Raw genomic sequence first — 16,404 nt, 5'->3', positions numbered from 1 at the left:
TCTACTAGCCACTGGCCTCTCAAGGTCTTAGTTCACTAATCAATAATTAGGAAATGAATTAAAGAGTCTTAAATAAACCTTCCAATTCTAACACTCTAGAAAAAAAATAGGTTCATCTCAAATGTCAATAATAAACATCTGAAAGCCTGTGCTGAGAATGATTCTTACAGTATCTCAGGACTCAGCATTAAAAAGTACAAAATTCCATATACAAAACAGAGGAAGAAGTAAGAGGGACAGACTCTGACTTGGGACTACTGTGTGAATCATGGGCTTGCATCATCTTATCTTCTACTGATGTGCTAAACTATTTTAACAGTAATTTTTTAAAAATAGTATCACAGTCTAATTTAAAATTTAGGAAAAGCTCCCTGCATAATTTCAAGACCCAGTTAACACTTTCTTAAACAAATATTGCCCTTCATGAACATACTCAGAAATAATACTCATAATTACTGTTAACTATTTATGAAAGCATCCTCTAATTAGGAAAACAAGAAACTAAAGACAAATCTTCAAATATACTTTTTTCTATGCAATTTCTATTCCTGTCAGAGGTTTTCATCTTTACACAACTTCCCTCTCCAGAAGCCTACATGCTTAAAAGTATTATTACTCCTCCATTTTAAAATGTCAAAATCAGTAAACACCGTAACAACATGTATACAAAACAGAATTTTTACAAGCCCTAAGAAACTCTTAGGATAAAACACAGAATGGTGCAATTTACCTTAAATTGGTATTTTTAAAAAAGTTATCAATTTCCAATTGTTCTTTGCTAAGGTATATATGTAAATCTAACTGATTTTGTATATTGACCTTGTATTGTGACCTTGCTAAATTCACTTATAACTTCTCTTCTACTGACTTGGGAGTTCTTATGTAGATAAGCATGTTGTCTACATATATGAATAATTTTATTTCTTCCTTTCCAATATGTATGCCTTGTATTTCTTTTTTCTTGCATTGGCTAGGGCTTAAAGTATGTTTAACAGTAGCAGTGATAACAAACATCCTTGCTCTCTTCCTAAACTTAGGAGGAAAATGTTCAGTCTTTCACCATTAGTATGATGTTAGCTGAAGATATTCTGTAGACACAATTTATCAAGTTGAGGAGGTTCTCATCCATCCCTAGGTCTGCTGAAAATTATTATCATGAATGAATATTATTTTTTGCCAAATGTGTTTTATGCATCTGTAGAGATGTTGATGCAGTTTTTCCTTTATTTACACGGTAGATAACATTAGTTTTCAAATGTCGAACCAACCTTATATTCGTAGGATATATCCCACTTGATCATGATGTAATATCCTCTTTATAAGCTGTAATATCCTTTTTATATAATATTCTTTTTATATTTGCAAATAAACAATTTGCAAATTTTTGTTAAGGTGTGTGTCTGTAATTCATTAGAAATACTAGTCTGTAGCTTTCTTACAATGTCTCTGGTTTTAGTTATCAGGGTAATGTTGGCCTCCTAAATGTGTTGGGAAATGTATGGAAAAATCTGTGTAGAATTGATATTATTTCTTTCCTAAATGTTTGATAGAATTCACCAGGGAAATTATCTGGGCCTTAAGTTTTCTTTGCTGGAAGGTATTTTAACTATGAATTCAATTTATTAATAGGTTATATACACTATTTATTCTTGGCTAATCCGAAATAACATGAAATACTTAGGTATAAATCTAACAAAATATATGCAAGATCTGTGTGATTACAAAACAATGACGACAGAAATTTTAAAAGACCTAAATAAATGTTAAGATATATTGTGTTCATGAATTGGAAGACTCAATTTTGTTAAGATGTATATTCTTCCCAAACTGATTGGTAGACTCAATGCAAGGCCAATCAAAATCCTTGTAACAACTGATATGGTAATTCTAAAATCATGAAAAGCAAAGGAACTAGGAAAGCCAAAACAATCTTGAAAAAGAACGAAGTTGGAGGACTTATATTATCTGATTTCAAGACTTACTGTAATCAAGACAGTTTAGTGTTGGCGAAAGGATCAATACAAATATCGATAGAAAAAACAGAGAGCCACAGTATGGTCAATGGATTTCTTAAAGGTGCAAAGGCAAGTCAATGGAGAAGGTATAGTTTTTTCAACAAATGGTACTAAAAAAACTGGACATTCATATGTTAAAAAAAAAGAATCTTGATTCACACCTCATACCAAAAAAATTAACTCAAATGAACCACAGCCCTAAATTAAAACCTCAATCTTCTATGAGAAAACCTCAAGAAAATCTTTATGACCTTGGGTCAGGCAAAAATGTCTTTGATACTAAACCAAAAGCATGAATCATAAAAGGAGAAAAAAGAATATACCAAATGTCATCAAAATAAAAATTCTCTTTAAAAGACACTGTTAAGATAAGCCAGAGGAAGAGAAGAAAATATTTGCAAAACACATATGTAATAAAAGACTTATACCCTGAATAATTAACTCTCAAAATTCATTAATAAGAAAACAGCCCTATTAAAAAATGGGCAAAAGATCTGAACAGGTATTTCACCAAAGAAGATCTACTGATAACAAATAAGCACATGAAAAGATTCTCAATGTCATTAGGGAATGCAAATAAAATCCACAGCAATTTGGAATTGCTACTACATACCTAATAAGAATGGCTAAAATAAAAAACAGAAACAAGAAACTGATGACCGACAAGTGCTGACCACTCTTATGTTACTGGTTTTGGAAACAGTTTGGCAGTTTACTACAAAGTTTAATGTATACTTATGACCCAGCAGTCTAACAACTAGGTCTTTACCCAAGAGAAATGAAACTTAATGTTTATACAAAATGTTCATAATGGATTTATTCACAATTGCCAAAAATTAGAAACAATCCAAGTGACCTTTCACTGGTGAATAAACTGTATTATAGCTCAGCAATAAAAACAAACTATTGATATATACAAAAATATAGACTGATCTCAAATGTATTACACTAAGTAGCACAGCCAGATTCAAAAGACTATATACTATATTATTAAATTTATATGACATTCTGGAAAAAATAAAACTACAGGGAAATAAAATAGATCAGTGGTTGCCAGAAGGTAAAAGTGAGAAGAATGAGTGACTACAGAGATGTGCGAGGTAAAATTTTGGAGTGATGAAAATGTGTGTTCAATATTTTGATCGTGAAAGTGGTTACACAACTGTGTTTTGTTAAAATTCAAATACTCTAATCGGTAAATTTTACTATACGTAATTTATACCTCAGTCTAAAAAAAGGAATTAATCATCATACTTTCTAAACATACACATATGCAAATTTTAATGTATAAAACGTTCACTTAGGGCTAAAATCATGTTCATATAGTCCCTAAATGAAAAGAATAATATCCACTTCTATCATTTTACCAAAATTCTATCCGAGTGCCAACAGTTACTTGTCAATTTTTTTTTTTAAGTTATCAATCCTCCTATTCAAACCAACCTGGTATGGTGTATTTTGTAGTTTAGGATGTCTTACAGCAGCTGCTGCCCCACCATACATTGTTTTTCCAGGATAAAAAGGAGAATCTCCAAGCTGACTTGTTTTAAGGGTTGAAGAATTCCCAATTGACTGCACAGAAACATAATAATATATAATATAAGCAATAAACACTCCAAACTAATGTGATTAAATCGACTCCAACTAGTACTCACAGGGGCAAGTGTTCCAAAGGCAGATAAGTTAAATGCTGGTTTTTTTGAGCTGGTGGCAGTGTGCTGTGACAGTGAATGAGATCGTTCAACCTCTGGAGACCACAGAGGTGGCACTGAAGTATTCTTTGAAACAGCTATATCTGAAACAAAAATATGTAATGCATAGTAAGAGCACTAATTACAAGATCCTAGATTTTTATAAATAGAAAATGAAAATTACAACTTAAAAAATTATCCTATGAAATTTAATTTTTACTACCAAATGCAAGAATACCTTTATCAGAAGCTCTTGAAGAAAAACCACTGGTAGTTGAGATGTTATCATCATCATGCTGAGAGGTAGAATCTTTAATTTCCTTTACAAGGGAAAATCCGGAACTGCCAATTGGAAATGCTGAGGATGTGGAGGGCTGACAGTGTAACGCAGGAGATTCCAACATGGAAAAATTCAGATGGCTCCGATGAAGAGAAGGCCTTGTTAACACATCTGGATAATTGGAAGCAGTACTAGTTGTTGAGGGTTCTTTAAAAAAAAAAAGTATAAATGTTATTAATATATAACTTAGAAAAAGCAATTCATCACCACAACAAAATGCTGTTTCCACTTTGAGAAAACAAACTGTATAATAGATATAGCTTCAATTCAAATCAGTGATGCCTCCTATAAGCACAATTTAAGATATTCTGTAGCCAAATAAAGTTTCAACTAACTGAAATTAATTTACCTAACTTAGTATCAAAATACATTTCCATGATTCCATACCAACTTGTAGAAGTATATAGTTCCTAATTTCCCTTGAATTGATATCAGTATAAAACCCATTTGAAAAAAATAAAATCAAAACTATATAAGTCGTAAAACAAAAAAGATAAGTCTATCCCTCTAGATACAACCACTGTTAAATTTGTACATCTTCCCAGGTAATTTACAGTAGTAGCCCCCCTTTACCTACAGGGGATACATTCCAAGATCCCCTAGTAGATGCCTGAAACTGAAGATAATACCGAACAGTATACACTATGTTTTTCTTTATACATACATACCTACGATTAAGTTTATTTTATAAATTAGGCACAGTAAGAGATGAACAATAACTAACGATATAGAACAATTACAACAATATACTGTAATAAAAGTTACGTGGAATGTGGTCATTCATTTCAGGGGACTCCTTGTTGAATTCTTCCTACATGCTCTGTGCTTTCTAGCACAACACACAGCTGTCACTTGGAACACATTTTCTGTTTATGTCTTCCACCCACAAATTTAATGCCTTTTCCATCTTAACCAAGTACTTATCATGCACTATAGCCATAACCTTTGTTTTGCAGTTTGAGGTGCAACAAGAAAACTAGCACAAATTTCTTTTTCCTTCTTCACAATTTCATAGAAAATTTGTTCTTACCTTTAGATCTTAGCAACTTCAGGATACAATATTTTTCTTTCCCTATTAAGTCAAGAACTTTCACTTTTTCACTTAAAGGAAACACTTTACCACTTCTCTTTGTCATATATGAATTGCAAGCATCACTACTCTTGTGCCTTGAGGCCACTGGTAAATAAAATAAGGGTTACCTAAACACAAGCACTGCGCTATTACGACAGTTGATCTGATAATCAAGATGGCTGCTTAGTGACTAAAGGGCAGGGAGCATCTACAGCATGGAGACCTTGGACAAAGAGATGATTCACATCCCAGGCAGGACAGAGCAGGATGGCACAAAACTTCACACTACTCAAAATGGTGCCCAATTTAAAACTTAAAAATTGTTTACTTCTGGAATTTTCCATTTAATATTTTCAGACAATTGAATGCAGATAACTGAAACCACAGAAAGTGAAACTGCGGGTAAGCAGTTGGGGGAATCCTGTACATGCACACAAAAATGTTTTCCCTAATCACGTAATCATGTTTATGCATCTTGTTCTTTGCCTTGTTTTTTTCATTTATCAATAGAATTTTGTCTCTCTATACAGAGTATTCTCTTTAAAGACCACACTGTATTTTATCATACTGATTTACTATAATTATTTATGTGATAATTTCCCCAATACTTCATCAAACATGTATACACTTGTATCTACATACTTTTAAGAGTACTCTTTTGGATAAATCCATGATTCTTTAAGTATGTAAGAAAAACATGAGATATTATTAAACGAATATTCCTAAGCCACCCACAAAATGTCTCATTCTGTAAGCCTAAACTTGAGCCAATAAAACAGCCTAAGTAGGAGTACTCAAGATGGGGTAGAATGTAGAGGCAGTGCACGCCTCCTCTAGCGATCACACCAAAATTATAACAAAACTGAAGAGCAATCAGAGCAACACAGAGTCACCAGAGGTCTGGCTGAATAGAAGTCCTACAACTAGGTCATCTCAAATAACAGGTCATCTCAAAACGGTAGGAGGGGCAGAGACATGAAATAGCCCAGTCCCACAACTGCATGTGGCAAATGAGAATTGAGTTATCTTGGCTGCAGAGCCGCCTCTGCCACCTGAGGAGTAAGGGGTCCCACCACGCACTGGGCTCCCCAGCCCAGGGTTCCACTGCCGGGAAGAGAAGTCTCTATAACTTTTGGTTGTGAAAACAGTGGTAGTTGAGGCTGAGTTGGACGGCTGCGAAAAACAGAGACCATCCTCTTAAAGGGTCTGGCCTTTCTTGCTGACGGACACACGTGCTCTAAACTCCAGCACTGGTGCAGCTGCTCAAGGGGTGCCAGGAACATATGGGGACGTGCTATACTGTTGGGCTTCAGGGCAAGGGCAGGAGGGGAGTCTTGCTCCCGGAAAGAGACGTAGGCAAAAGCCATTGTTCCTTGTTGAGCCTAACCCCCCACCCCACTACCCTACAGACATCATCAACCTGGATAAAACAGGTAGCTGCATCCAGGAGATTCCCCGAGACTCAGTGATTTATTCCACACAAACAGTCTGTCTTGGCACCTGCTGCAAAATTACCTAAAATCTCTCTAAGGCTTACAAAACCCAAAGCAGCAGCATCTGGCCTCAGTGTGCCCTATACCTTTTGCTGAGCAGCCCCAAGGCCTGCACTAGTGGCAGCCAGCCTCGATTTCGGACCTGGCCCCTTGAGACACCTGTAAGCCCAGCACCGGCTTATAGCAGCCATATGTGGATCACTTGGTGACTCTTCCTGGGTGGCCCTTGAGGTGCCCAGGCTGTGGCTGAATTTGGCCTGCAGCTGGATCCCTCTCTGGTCTGTTCCAAGAGGCCCCACAGTACACCTACTACATAAAGGCACTCTACCAAGACCAGGAGACTTAGGAGCAATACTTAATACATAGAAAAAAAACACAGGAAGGCAGCCAAAATGAGGCAACAAAGAAGCATGTCTCGCATGAAAGAACAAATATCCAGAAAAAGAATTCATCAAAATTATGAAGATAAGCAAAATACCATGTGTAGAGTTCAAAACACTGGTTATAAGGATGCTCAAGGAACTTAGGAGAAGAGTAGATGAACTCAGAACTTTAACAAAAAAATAAAAAACATAAAAATGGAGATGGAGAACATAATAGGGAGTCAGTCAGAAATGAAGAATATAACATCTGAGATGAAGAGTACATTAGAGAGAATCAACAGAGTGGATGAACCAGAGGATCGAAATCAGCGACATAAGAGAATGGGGTAGCAGAGGACACCCAATCTGAAGAGCAACAACAACAAAAAGAATCCAAAAAAAAGAAGACAGCTTAAGAAGACGCTGGGACAATGTCAAGAGTAACAATATTTGCATCACAGGGGTACCAGAAGGAGAAGAGAGAAAGCAAGGATTTGAAAACTTATTGGAAGAAATAATGACAGCAAACTTCCCTAACCTGGTGAGGGAAATAGACATATAGCCCCAGGAAGTTCAGAGAATTGCAAACAAGATGAACCCAAACAGGCCCACATGAAGACACATCATAATTAAAATGCCAAAGGTTACATTCAAAGACAGAATCTTAAAAGCAACAAGAGAAAAGCAATTAGTTACATACAAGGGAACTCCATTAATTACAGTCAAGGGACCGCCCAAGACTGTCAGCAGATTTCTCAGCAGAAACTTTACACGCCAGAAGGGTCTGGCACAAAATATTCAAAGTGATGAAAACCCAGGACCTACAACCAAGATTACTTTACCCAGCAAAGTTATCATTTAGAATCAAAGGCCGAATAAAGAGCTTCCCAGACAAGAAAAAAGCTAAAGGAGTTCATTACCACCGACCCAGTATTACAGGAAATGTTGGAGGGACTTCTTGAAGAAGAAAAAAAATATATGTATCAAAAGCCTAAAAAAAGAATGGCAATAACTACATATCTATTGAGTACTTCAAATAAAAAAGAATTAATGCTCCAATCAAAAGATAGGATGGTTGAATGGTTAAGAAAACAAGACCCTTACATAGGCTGCCTACAACAGACTCACTTCAGATTAAGAAACACACACACACACACTAAAATGAGATGGAAAAAGATATCTCACAATGGACCGACCTAGAGGGCAGTATATAAGTGGAATAAGTCAGAGGAAGACAAATGCCATATGATTGTACATATATGTGAAATCTAAAGAACAAAATAAAAAAGCAGAAACAAACTCAGATACAGAGAAAAAGGGAGAAGGGAAGTACAAATTGGTAGTTACAAAATAGTCACGGAGATAGAAAGTACAGTGTAAGGAACATAGTCAATAATAGTAATAACTATGTACGGTGTTAAGAGTGGTGCTAGATTTATTGGGGTGATCATTTTGTGAGTTATATAGGTGTCTAATCACTATGTTGAACACCTGCAATTAATAGTTTTATATGCCAACTATAAATGAAAAATAAAAAAGCATTATTAATTAAAAAAATAAAAACCACCTAAGTAGTCAAAAGAATCTTGAGAATCAGCGAGAAAACAATTGTATGTGGAATTGCTCTGTCATTCCAGATCAGAATGCATACTCATTTTTGCCTATGAGAGATACTGTGATCCAAAGATTTCCTGTCAAGTTAACTCTCACAAATAGCAAATCACAATGAACCTTTCCCCTGGACTCTCACTGGATATTAACCTTTTCTGATTTCTGTAAATTTAATATGTCAAATGACATCATTATATGATTTGCATTTATTTAAATGAAAGAGATATTGAGCATCCTTCCCTATATCCATTGGTCATTTGTATTTCTTCTCCTGTTGACATAATCTCTTAATAATCAAATTAATAAGATCTAATTTCTTTTTGATCTGGAAGATTAGTGTGATATGAACCTGAAATATTAGAAATTTTTCACTGTTGGTTAAACTCATTCTTTTTGATGGTGTCTTTTGTAATTCAGAAAATAACTTATACCTTGTTTACGGAGACTTTTTAGCATTCCAAGACTATAAGAAATAAAAAATTTTACTCACTTCACATACAGATGCTCCTCAACGTACAATGGGGTTACATCCAGATAAACCCATCTTAAGTTGAAAATATCATTAAGTTGAAAATGAATTTAGTAACACCTAATACACCAAACATCATAGCTTAGCCCAGCCTACCTTAAACATGTTCAGAACACAATATCCAAGAAACACAGGCAACACAATACACTGTAGAGTATCGGTTGTTTACCCTCGTGATCTCATGCCTGACTAGGAGCTGTGGCTTGTAGCCACTGCCCAGTATCACAAGAGTATCTTACTGCATATCACTAGCTCAGGAAAAGATCAAAATTCAAAGTACAGTTTCTACTGAATGTATACCATTTTTGCACCATAGTGAGGTAAAAAAAAAAAATCATAAATTAAATGATTGTTAGTTAATTTGGGGACTAGCTATACTAAATTCCCAAGAGGCTTTCCTCCTTTTTCCCAAATGATATATCTGTATATTTCTGTACCAATACCATAATATTTTAAATGCTACAGCTTTAAAACACATTTAATGACTGTAGAAGTTCTCCAATCTATCCCACATTCCCCTTATTCTTTTTCAAAATTTCTCTATTCATCTTCAGGTGTATTTTCAAGAACTTTAGCATTATTTGTCAAGTTTCTGAGAGACTCTTCCAGTTAGGTTAGAATAACCATGCCCCCAGACTAGCTTTTCTACTGTAAATAACGATAAAACTGGACAAAAATATATAAAGCAATAGCTTTCAGACAACAGAAAATAGCAAAAACAAACAAACAAACAAAACAAAAAAAACACACCTCACAAAGTGAGCCCCATTACTGCCTATCACTCTCTGTCAAGGAATATCTCAGACCTGGCACAGAGAGCTGCCGTCCAAGAAAAAGATAGGAGGCAGAAAACAGAATTTAAGGGCACTGGGCAGTAGAAAACTGTGCAGGGAAGGGCCTCCAGAAGTCCACATGGCAGTACCCAGAGAGGGGATGGGCTATATATAAACAGAACAAGACCACCTAAGGTTTACCAAATAGCAGCTATTATAGAGTTGAGAAAACATACTAGAAGATGAGCAGTGCTTTGGAAAAAAGCAGTGCTGAGGATATTGAAGTTCAAAGGCTACCGGAATTTAGAGATCCACAACACCTCCTTAATCCCTGGCATTCAGCTGAGATACCAGAAAAGCTTCCCCTTGGGACTAAGGATCATGTCCCAGAATAACACCTACTGTAGACTCATCCTAAAAAGCCACAGGGGAGACAGACCTTGGAAGCTAAGTCCCATAATTTTAGGTCACTTAAACACCTTGGACTTTCCACAGATACACATTACCAAAGCATAAATCTAAGTCTATAAAGCTCAAAATGTCTATTCAATAACAACTGCCTGCTAAAATAAGAATCAAAAATCTTCAGAGGAAGATAACAGAATCCAGAATCTCTATGTATGTTATTCAAAATGACAATATTTAGTTTAAGAAAATCACTTGATATACTTAAAGAAAGAAAAATGTAATCCACAGTGAGGGAAAAAAGATAATCAACAGAAACTGAATCCTGGTGTTATACTTAATAAAGGCTTTAAAATAGGTATTTAAGTATCTCCAAAGTTCCTAAAAAACCTGTTAAAATTATTTGACTAGGATCGCACTCACTGAGGAATTCATTGAGGGGATGCAAGGAATCTTTCAACATTAGGGAATTGTTAATATAATTGAGCACATTAACAGATTAAATGGAATAGAACATAGAGCCCAGAAATAAACCCTTTCATATATGGTCAAATGATCTTCAATCAGGGTACCAAGACCACCATTCAATGGGGAAAGAACAGTTTCTCCAACAAATGGTTTTGGAAAAACTGAATATCTACATGCAAAAGAATGAAATTGGACCCTTATCTTACACAATGGACAAAAATTAACTCAAAATGGATTAAAGACCTAAAAACATAAGACCCAAAACTATAAAACTCCTAGAAGAAAACAAAGGGGAATAGCTTCATAACATTGGTCTTGACAATGTTTCTTGGACACGAAAGGCAACAAAAGAAAAATAGACACAGGGGACTATATCAAACTTAAAAACTTTTATGCACTAAAAGACACAATCAACAGGGTGAAAAGGCAACTCATGGAATGGTAGAAAATATCTGCAAATCACACATCTTGATAAGGGGTTAATATCCAGAATATATAAAGAACTCTTACAACTCACAAAACAAAAAAATCAAATAACCTGACTAAAAATTGGGCAAAGGACTTGAACAAACATTTCTCTAAAGCTGATATACAAATGGCCAACAAGCATATGTGAAGATCTCAGTATCACTAATCATGAGAAATGTAAATAAAAATCACAATGAGATTCTCCTTCATATCCATTAGGACAGTACTATCAGGAAAGTAGGAAATAAATGCTGGCAAGGATGTGGAGAAACTAAAACCCCTGTGCACTGTTGGCAGGAAAAGATATTCAATATCATTAGTCATATAAAATGGTGTGGCCTCTGTGAAAAACAGTATGGCAGTTCCTCAAAAAATTAAAAATAGAATTACCATAAGACCCAGCAATTCCACTTCTGGGTAAACACCCAAAAGAACTAAAAGCAGGTTTGATTTGTACGACCATGTTCCTAACAGCATTATTCACGATAGCCAGAAAGTAAAAGCAACTTAAGTGTCCACTGACATAGATAAATGAGGCATATATACACAATGGATTATTCAGCCTTTAAAAGAAAGCTTGTAAATTCTGGTACATGCTACAATATGGATGAACCTTAAAGACGTCCTAAGTGAAATAAGCCAGTCACAAAAGGACGAATGCCGTATGAGTTCTCATCAACCCATTCCACTAACCTAGCAGAAAAAGCCTGGACACTCCACAGCTCACCATCATTAACAGTCAACACAAGGAGGAACATGAGCAGAAAACCGCAGACAACAGATATTAAAAGGGCCAAAAATTCTATAACTGTTCTTACTGCACTGTGCTATTTGAAGAATGTACAATACTCTCCAGCTCCAGTTATTACTGAAATAAAAGTTACACGAATAAAATATTTAGTAAACCACATTCAGAACTGTTATATCTGAATTATTTTAAGTTTTCAATAATTTGGCACTTTAAGAGCAGATATGTCTAAGTTGTTTTGAGAATGCATTGTCAAATATAAGTTAAATATTTCACAGAGTAAACATAAACTGTGATGTGTTATATCTAGTGAGATCTATGTTCAACACACTGGGGAGTTGTAGGCGGCACTTTAAGTCACTCGTGTGACTGCAAATATTGAATATTCTGAGAAAGATCGAGGCAGACTGTGAAAAGAGAACTATGTGGAACTTACAAAGTTTAAAATAAGAGCAAGAGTCAGACCTAAGACAAGAATGAGGGGGGAAAATGCTACCAAGTTTTTGAAGTTAATATCAAAAAGCTGTTCATAATTTGTTTCTAAATAATAAAGAAAATTAAGAGTGGGAAGGTGGGTGAATAGACTGGAGAAAACAAAATCGACCACCTGCTGGTGGTCTTGGAAGCTGGGTAGTGAGTACGATGGGGGGGGTCACTGCACTATCCTCCTTACTTTTGTAAGGAAATTTGGTAGCTTGAAATTTTCCATAATAATTTAAGTTTAGAAGTTACTCATAAAGGTGTGTATAATAACAGGTAACAGAAAAGCTCCCTTATAAACTGAATAATAGAATGAATATAATTCAGTTGAAATTGACCTTGGTGACCACTGAATTCCATTATTTCAATAAAAATACAAACACACCAAAACAGAATTTTACAGTTGTAAAATGAGATACTCTCCACTTATCTCATACCTAAATTAAATTCTTCAAGTTAATACTCACAAGTATGCTCATTAGGAGGGAAAGGAGGGTTTCAGTCACTGTGGATATATGTTGGTGCACACTAGAATTTTCTAAAAAAAAAAAAAAAAGAAGCTGGGGTCCCATTCGATGTCCAGGAAAACAACATGGAAGCAGTCAGCTCAGGATCTACCAGACAAAACCTCAGGGTGGACACTAATAATGTATTCGAAAGAAATCTTGAAAAGTACAGACATTAAAGCTTCCTAAGTTATTCTAATAAAAATAGGCAAACATTTAAAAACTAAGCCAAAATAAATTTTACTAAGAAAATTTGAGATTTTTCCATTTCTCCAAAATAAGAATCATTCCTTTGAACTTCATCAAAATTTAAAACTTTAAAAAAAAATTAAAAACTTTTATGCTTCAAAGGACACCATCAAGAAAATAAAAAGACAACCCAGAACGGGAGAAAATACTTGCAAATCATATACTGATAAGGGACTTATATCCAGAATAAAGACCTCTTTCAACTCAACTACTAGACAACCCAATTAAAAATGGAAAAAGGGCACCTGTATAACCATTTCTTTAAAGATATAGAAATGGCCAATAAGTGCATAAAAAGATGTTCAGCATCATTAGTCATCAAGGAGATACAAATCAAAACCACAGTGAGATACCACTTCACACCCACTTTGGAGAGCTATAATTAAAAAAAATAAAGAAAGAATGTAAGTATTGACACGGTATAAAGAAACTGGAATCTCTGTACACTGATGGGAAGTTAAGATGATGTAGCCTCTTTGGAAACCAGTTTTTCCTTAAAATATTAAAATTACCATAAGACCCAGCAACTCTACTCCTAGGTATACACCCAAAAGAAAACATACCTACACAAAAACTTACACATGAATATTCATAGCAGCATTATTAGTAATATTTAAAAAGTGAAAATAACCCAATATCCATCAACTGATGAATGAATAAAATGTAGTTTATTCCTACCATGGAATATTACTGCCTAGCAATAAAAAAAGAATGAAGCTTTGATATATGCTATGACTTGAATGAACTTTAAAAACATGCTAAGTGAAATAAGCCAGTTACAAAAGACCATATATTTTATGATTCTATTCATATGAAATGTCCAGTATAGGCAAATCTATAGAGACACATTAGTAGTTGCTTAGGACTGGAGGGGCAGGTATGGTAGTGACTACTAATGGGTACAGGATTTGGGGGTGGGATGAGAGAGATGATGAAAATATTCTCAAGCTGACTGTGGTGATGGCTGAACAACTCTGTAAATATACAAAAACCACTGAACTGTACACTTTAAATGGGTTAGTTTTATGGTATGTGACGGGTATCTCAATAAAACTATAAAAAATATTTAAAGTGAAATGACAGAGTAATATTTCCAAATATGCCATATTCGTGGGTTATATGGAAGCTATTTAATATGTGTAAACCCCATCAAAATGCTGTAAGTAGATCCAAAAAAGTTCAAGCTTTTAAAATGCAGGGTCACTTAATTACAAATTAATGAAATGACCCAACTGAGTTTACTACAACTGAAGTTATACCATACCCAAATCTATATGTTGTGGGAGGCATTACAATTTCATTGTAAGAGTTAATATTTATACAGTGCTCCCTTAGTGCCAGGACCTAATCTAAGAGTGTCACATGTACTTTTTTCAAAAGTATTTATGAGGATATGAAAGAGAAAACAGATTATCTTTCCCAAAGCCACATGACTAACAATTGCTTGTATGACAATGCAAACCCAAAGTCTAACATCAGAGCTTGCACTCTTGAATGATAAAGTACACACCAGCCTCCCTTAATAAACAAAAAGCTGATAAATAAGAAAGATACATAATTTGCATCTGATCATCACACCTTCATCCTATATGGTTTATGTACTTACCCAATTAGATTTACCACAGCCAGATAATATAAAAATATTTAAAATTAAGGCATGAAAACCTATCACTCATAGCAAAATATTCACATTCTGTTTACCTTCTGTATTACTGACTGTTGGCTCAGGAGTGATTCTCCCATCGTGAATATTAGCACTCTCCTCATCAGAATATATCAGATGATCATCTTCTCTATTTTCTGGCCACTGTGGTACCTCTCTTGGGTCTGTTGAGCAGCTACATACATCTTCATTCTTGTTGAAGTATCTCTGTAGCCATCCTGGCACAATATTCTTAACGGATTCTGTAACCCTGCTAAGAATGCCCTGTTGGGGGGTGGGGGAGAAACACATAAATCAGTTTTAGAAATTTATTTTTTCAGTAAGTACCAACATAAAGAAAGCCATATCAAGAAAACCATAACTGTTCCCAACAATGTTTCCTAAAATTCAGTTACTTGAGTTAATGCTGACATAATGGTATTTTTACAAATTCTATAGATATTATAAAATTCCTACTTTTTCTTTCTTCCATATACATATATCCATGAGCCAATAATTACTCCAAATGGCCATACTGTTCTAATCCTTAAAAAACTCCAATAGGCCATCAAATAAGCAATATAAATTTTAAATTTAGTAATGAGGTATGCACTAAAATGTTATAATCTCAGAGAAAAGGCATCCATTTTTATCCTAGCATATTAAAAGCAGCAATATAAACACTATCTTCAACAGCTCCCTCAAGCAATTATTTTATTGCACATTCTTTTAAAAAGAAAATTTAAACAGACTTTTTTTAAAAGACAGGTAAGAAGATAACCAATCCAACATAATAAACTCAAGAAATAATCTCAGATGTTTTTTGATGGTAAAATTTCATTATACCAAATGTTGCCTGAAAATTTGCAGAATTAATTCTATTACGGTAACTTTTAAAAGGAGAAAAAATGGGGTAAAACCGCTCTCGGTATTTACTGCAGCTCTGCTATGTGCCAGGCACTATTCTAAGCAGTTTATAAATATTATTCAATTTAATCCTAACACCTTTACGAAACTGGCATTAACAGTGCCACTTTACAGATAAACAGACAATGAAGTTAAATAGCTTACAAACACAACTACTATGGTATACCCAGGACAGAGTGAAAGCATGGCTGGGGATTGGCAGGACTAGAGTAAAGTTCTAGTACCACCTTCCTGTACTTTAATTTATTCTAGGTATTACCTGATAGGAATTATAATGAAAAACAAATGAAATGTGAAAGCACTTCACAATTTACAAAATATAACAGAAACATATACTGATGATTTTATTTCTAATGGAGAGGGGGCGAAGCTAGCTGGAAAAACTAGGATGAGATAACCGATTATAGGCGACTATTTCCCTTCTAAAGTAGCATTAACAGAATTTCAGAGAAAGAGTAATGGAAGGGAAAAACTGAATTGGCAGGTACAAAAAAACTATGAAGTCAAGGAAGAATACATAAATCAACCATGAAAGCAAACCCAAGACAAAAAGGCCTTGTGAAATCCTGTTAACAAAAATGATGGAAGACACCTCTGATACAGGCACTTGAAGAACATTTTCCTT

General features: G+C 34.8%; 1 protein-coding gene across 3 annotated transcripts in view; it reads right to left on the bottom strand.

The window, feature by feature from the left end:
* NUP153 (nucleoporin 153) overlaps nt 1-16,404 on the bottom strand; it is a 64,958-nt gene that overhangs the window by 35,772 nt on the left and 12,782 nt on the right. For all 3 annotated transcript variants that reach the window (XM_039866484.1, XM_039866485.1, XM_039866486.1), the window contains 4 exons: nt 14,912-15,137; nt 3,945-4,193; nt 3,671-3,810; nt 3,459-3,587 (listed from right to left, as the gene is read on the bottom strand). In XM_039866484.1, the coding sequence (XP_039722418.1) occupies nt 3,459-3,587; nt 3,671-3,810; nt 3,945-4,193; nt 14,912-15,137 (744 nt within the window). The remainder of the gene's footprint in view (nt 1-3,458; nt 3,588-3,670; nt 3,811-3,944; nt 4,194-14,911; nt 15,138-16,404) is intronic.

Source organism: Pteropus medius, unplaced genomic scaffold, assembly GCF_902729225.1.
Source record: "Pteropus medius unplaced genomic scaffold, Ma_sr-lr_union100, whole genome shotgun sequence".
Lineage (NCBI taxonomy): Eukaryota > Metazoa > Chordata > Mammalia > Chiroptera > Pteropodidae > Pteropus > Pteropus medius.
The sequence above is the reverse complement of the archived record's forward strand: the minus strand, read 5'-3'. Positions and strand labels throughout refer to the sequence as shown.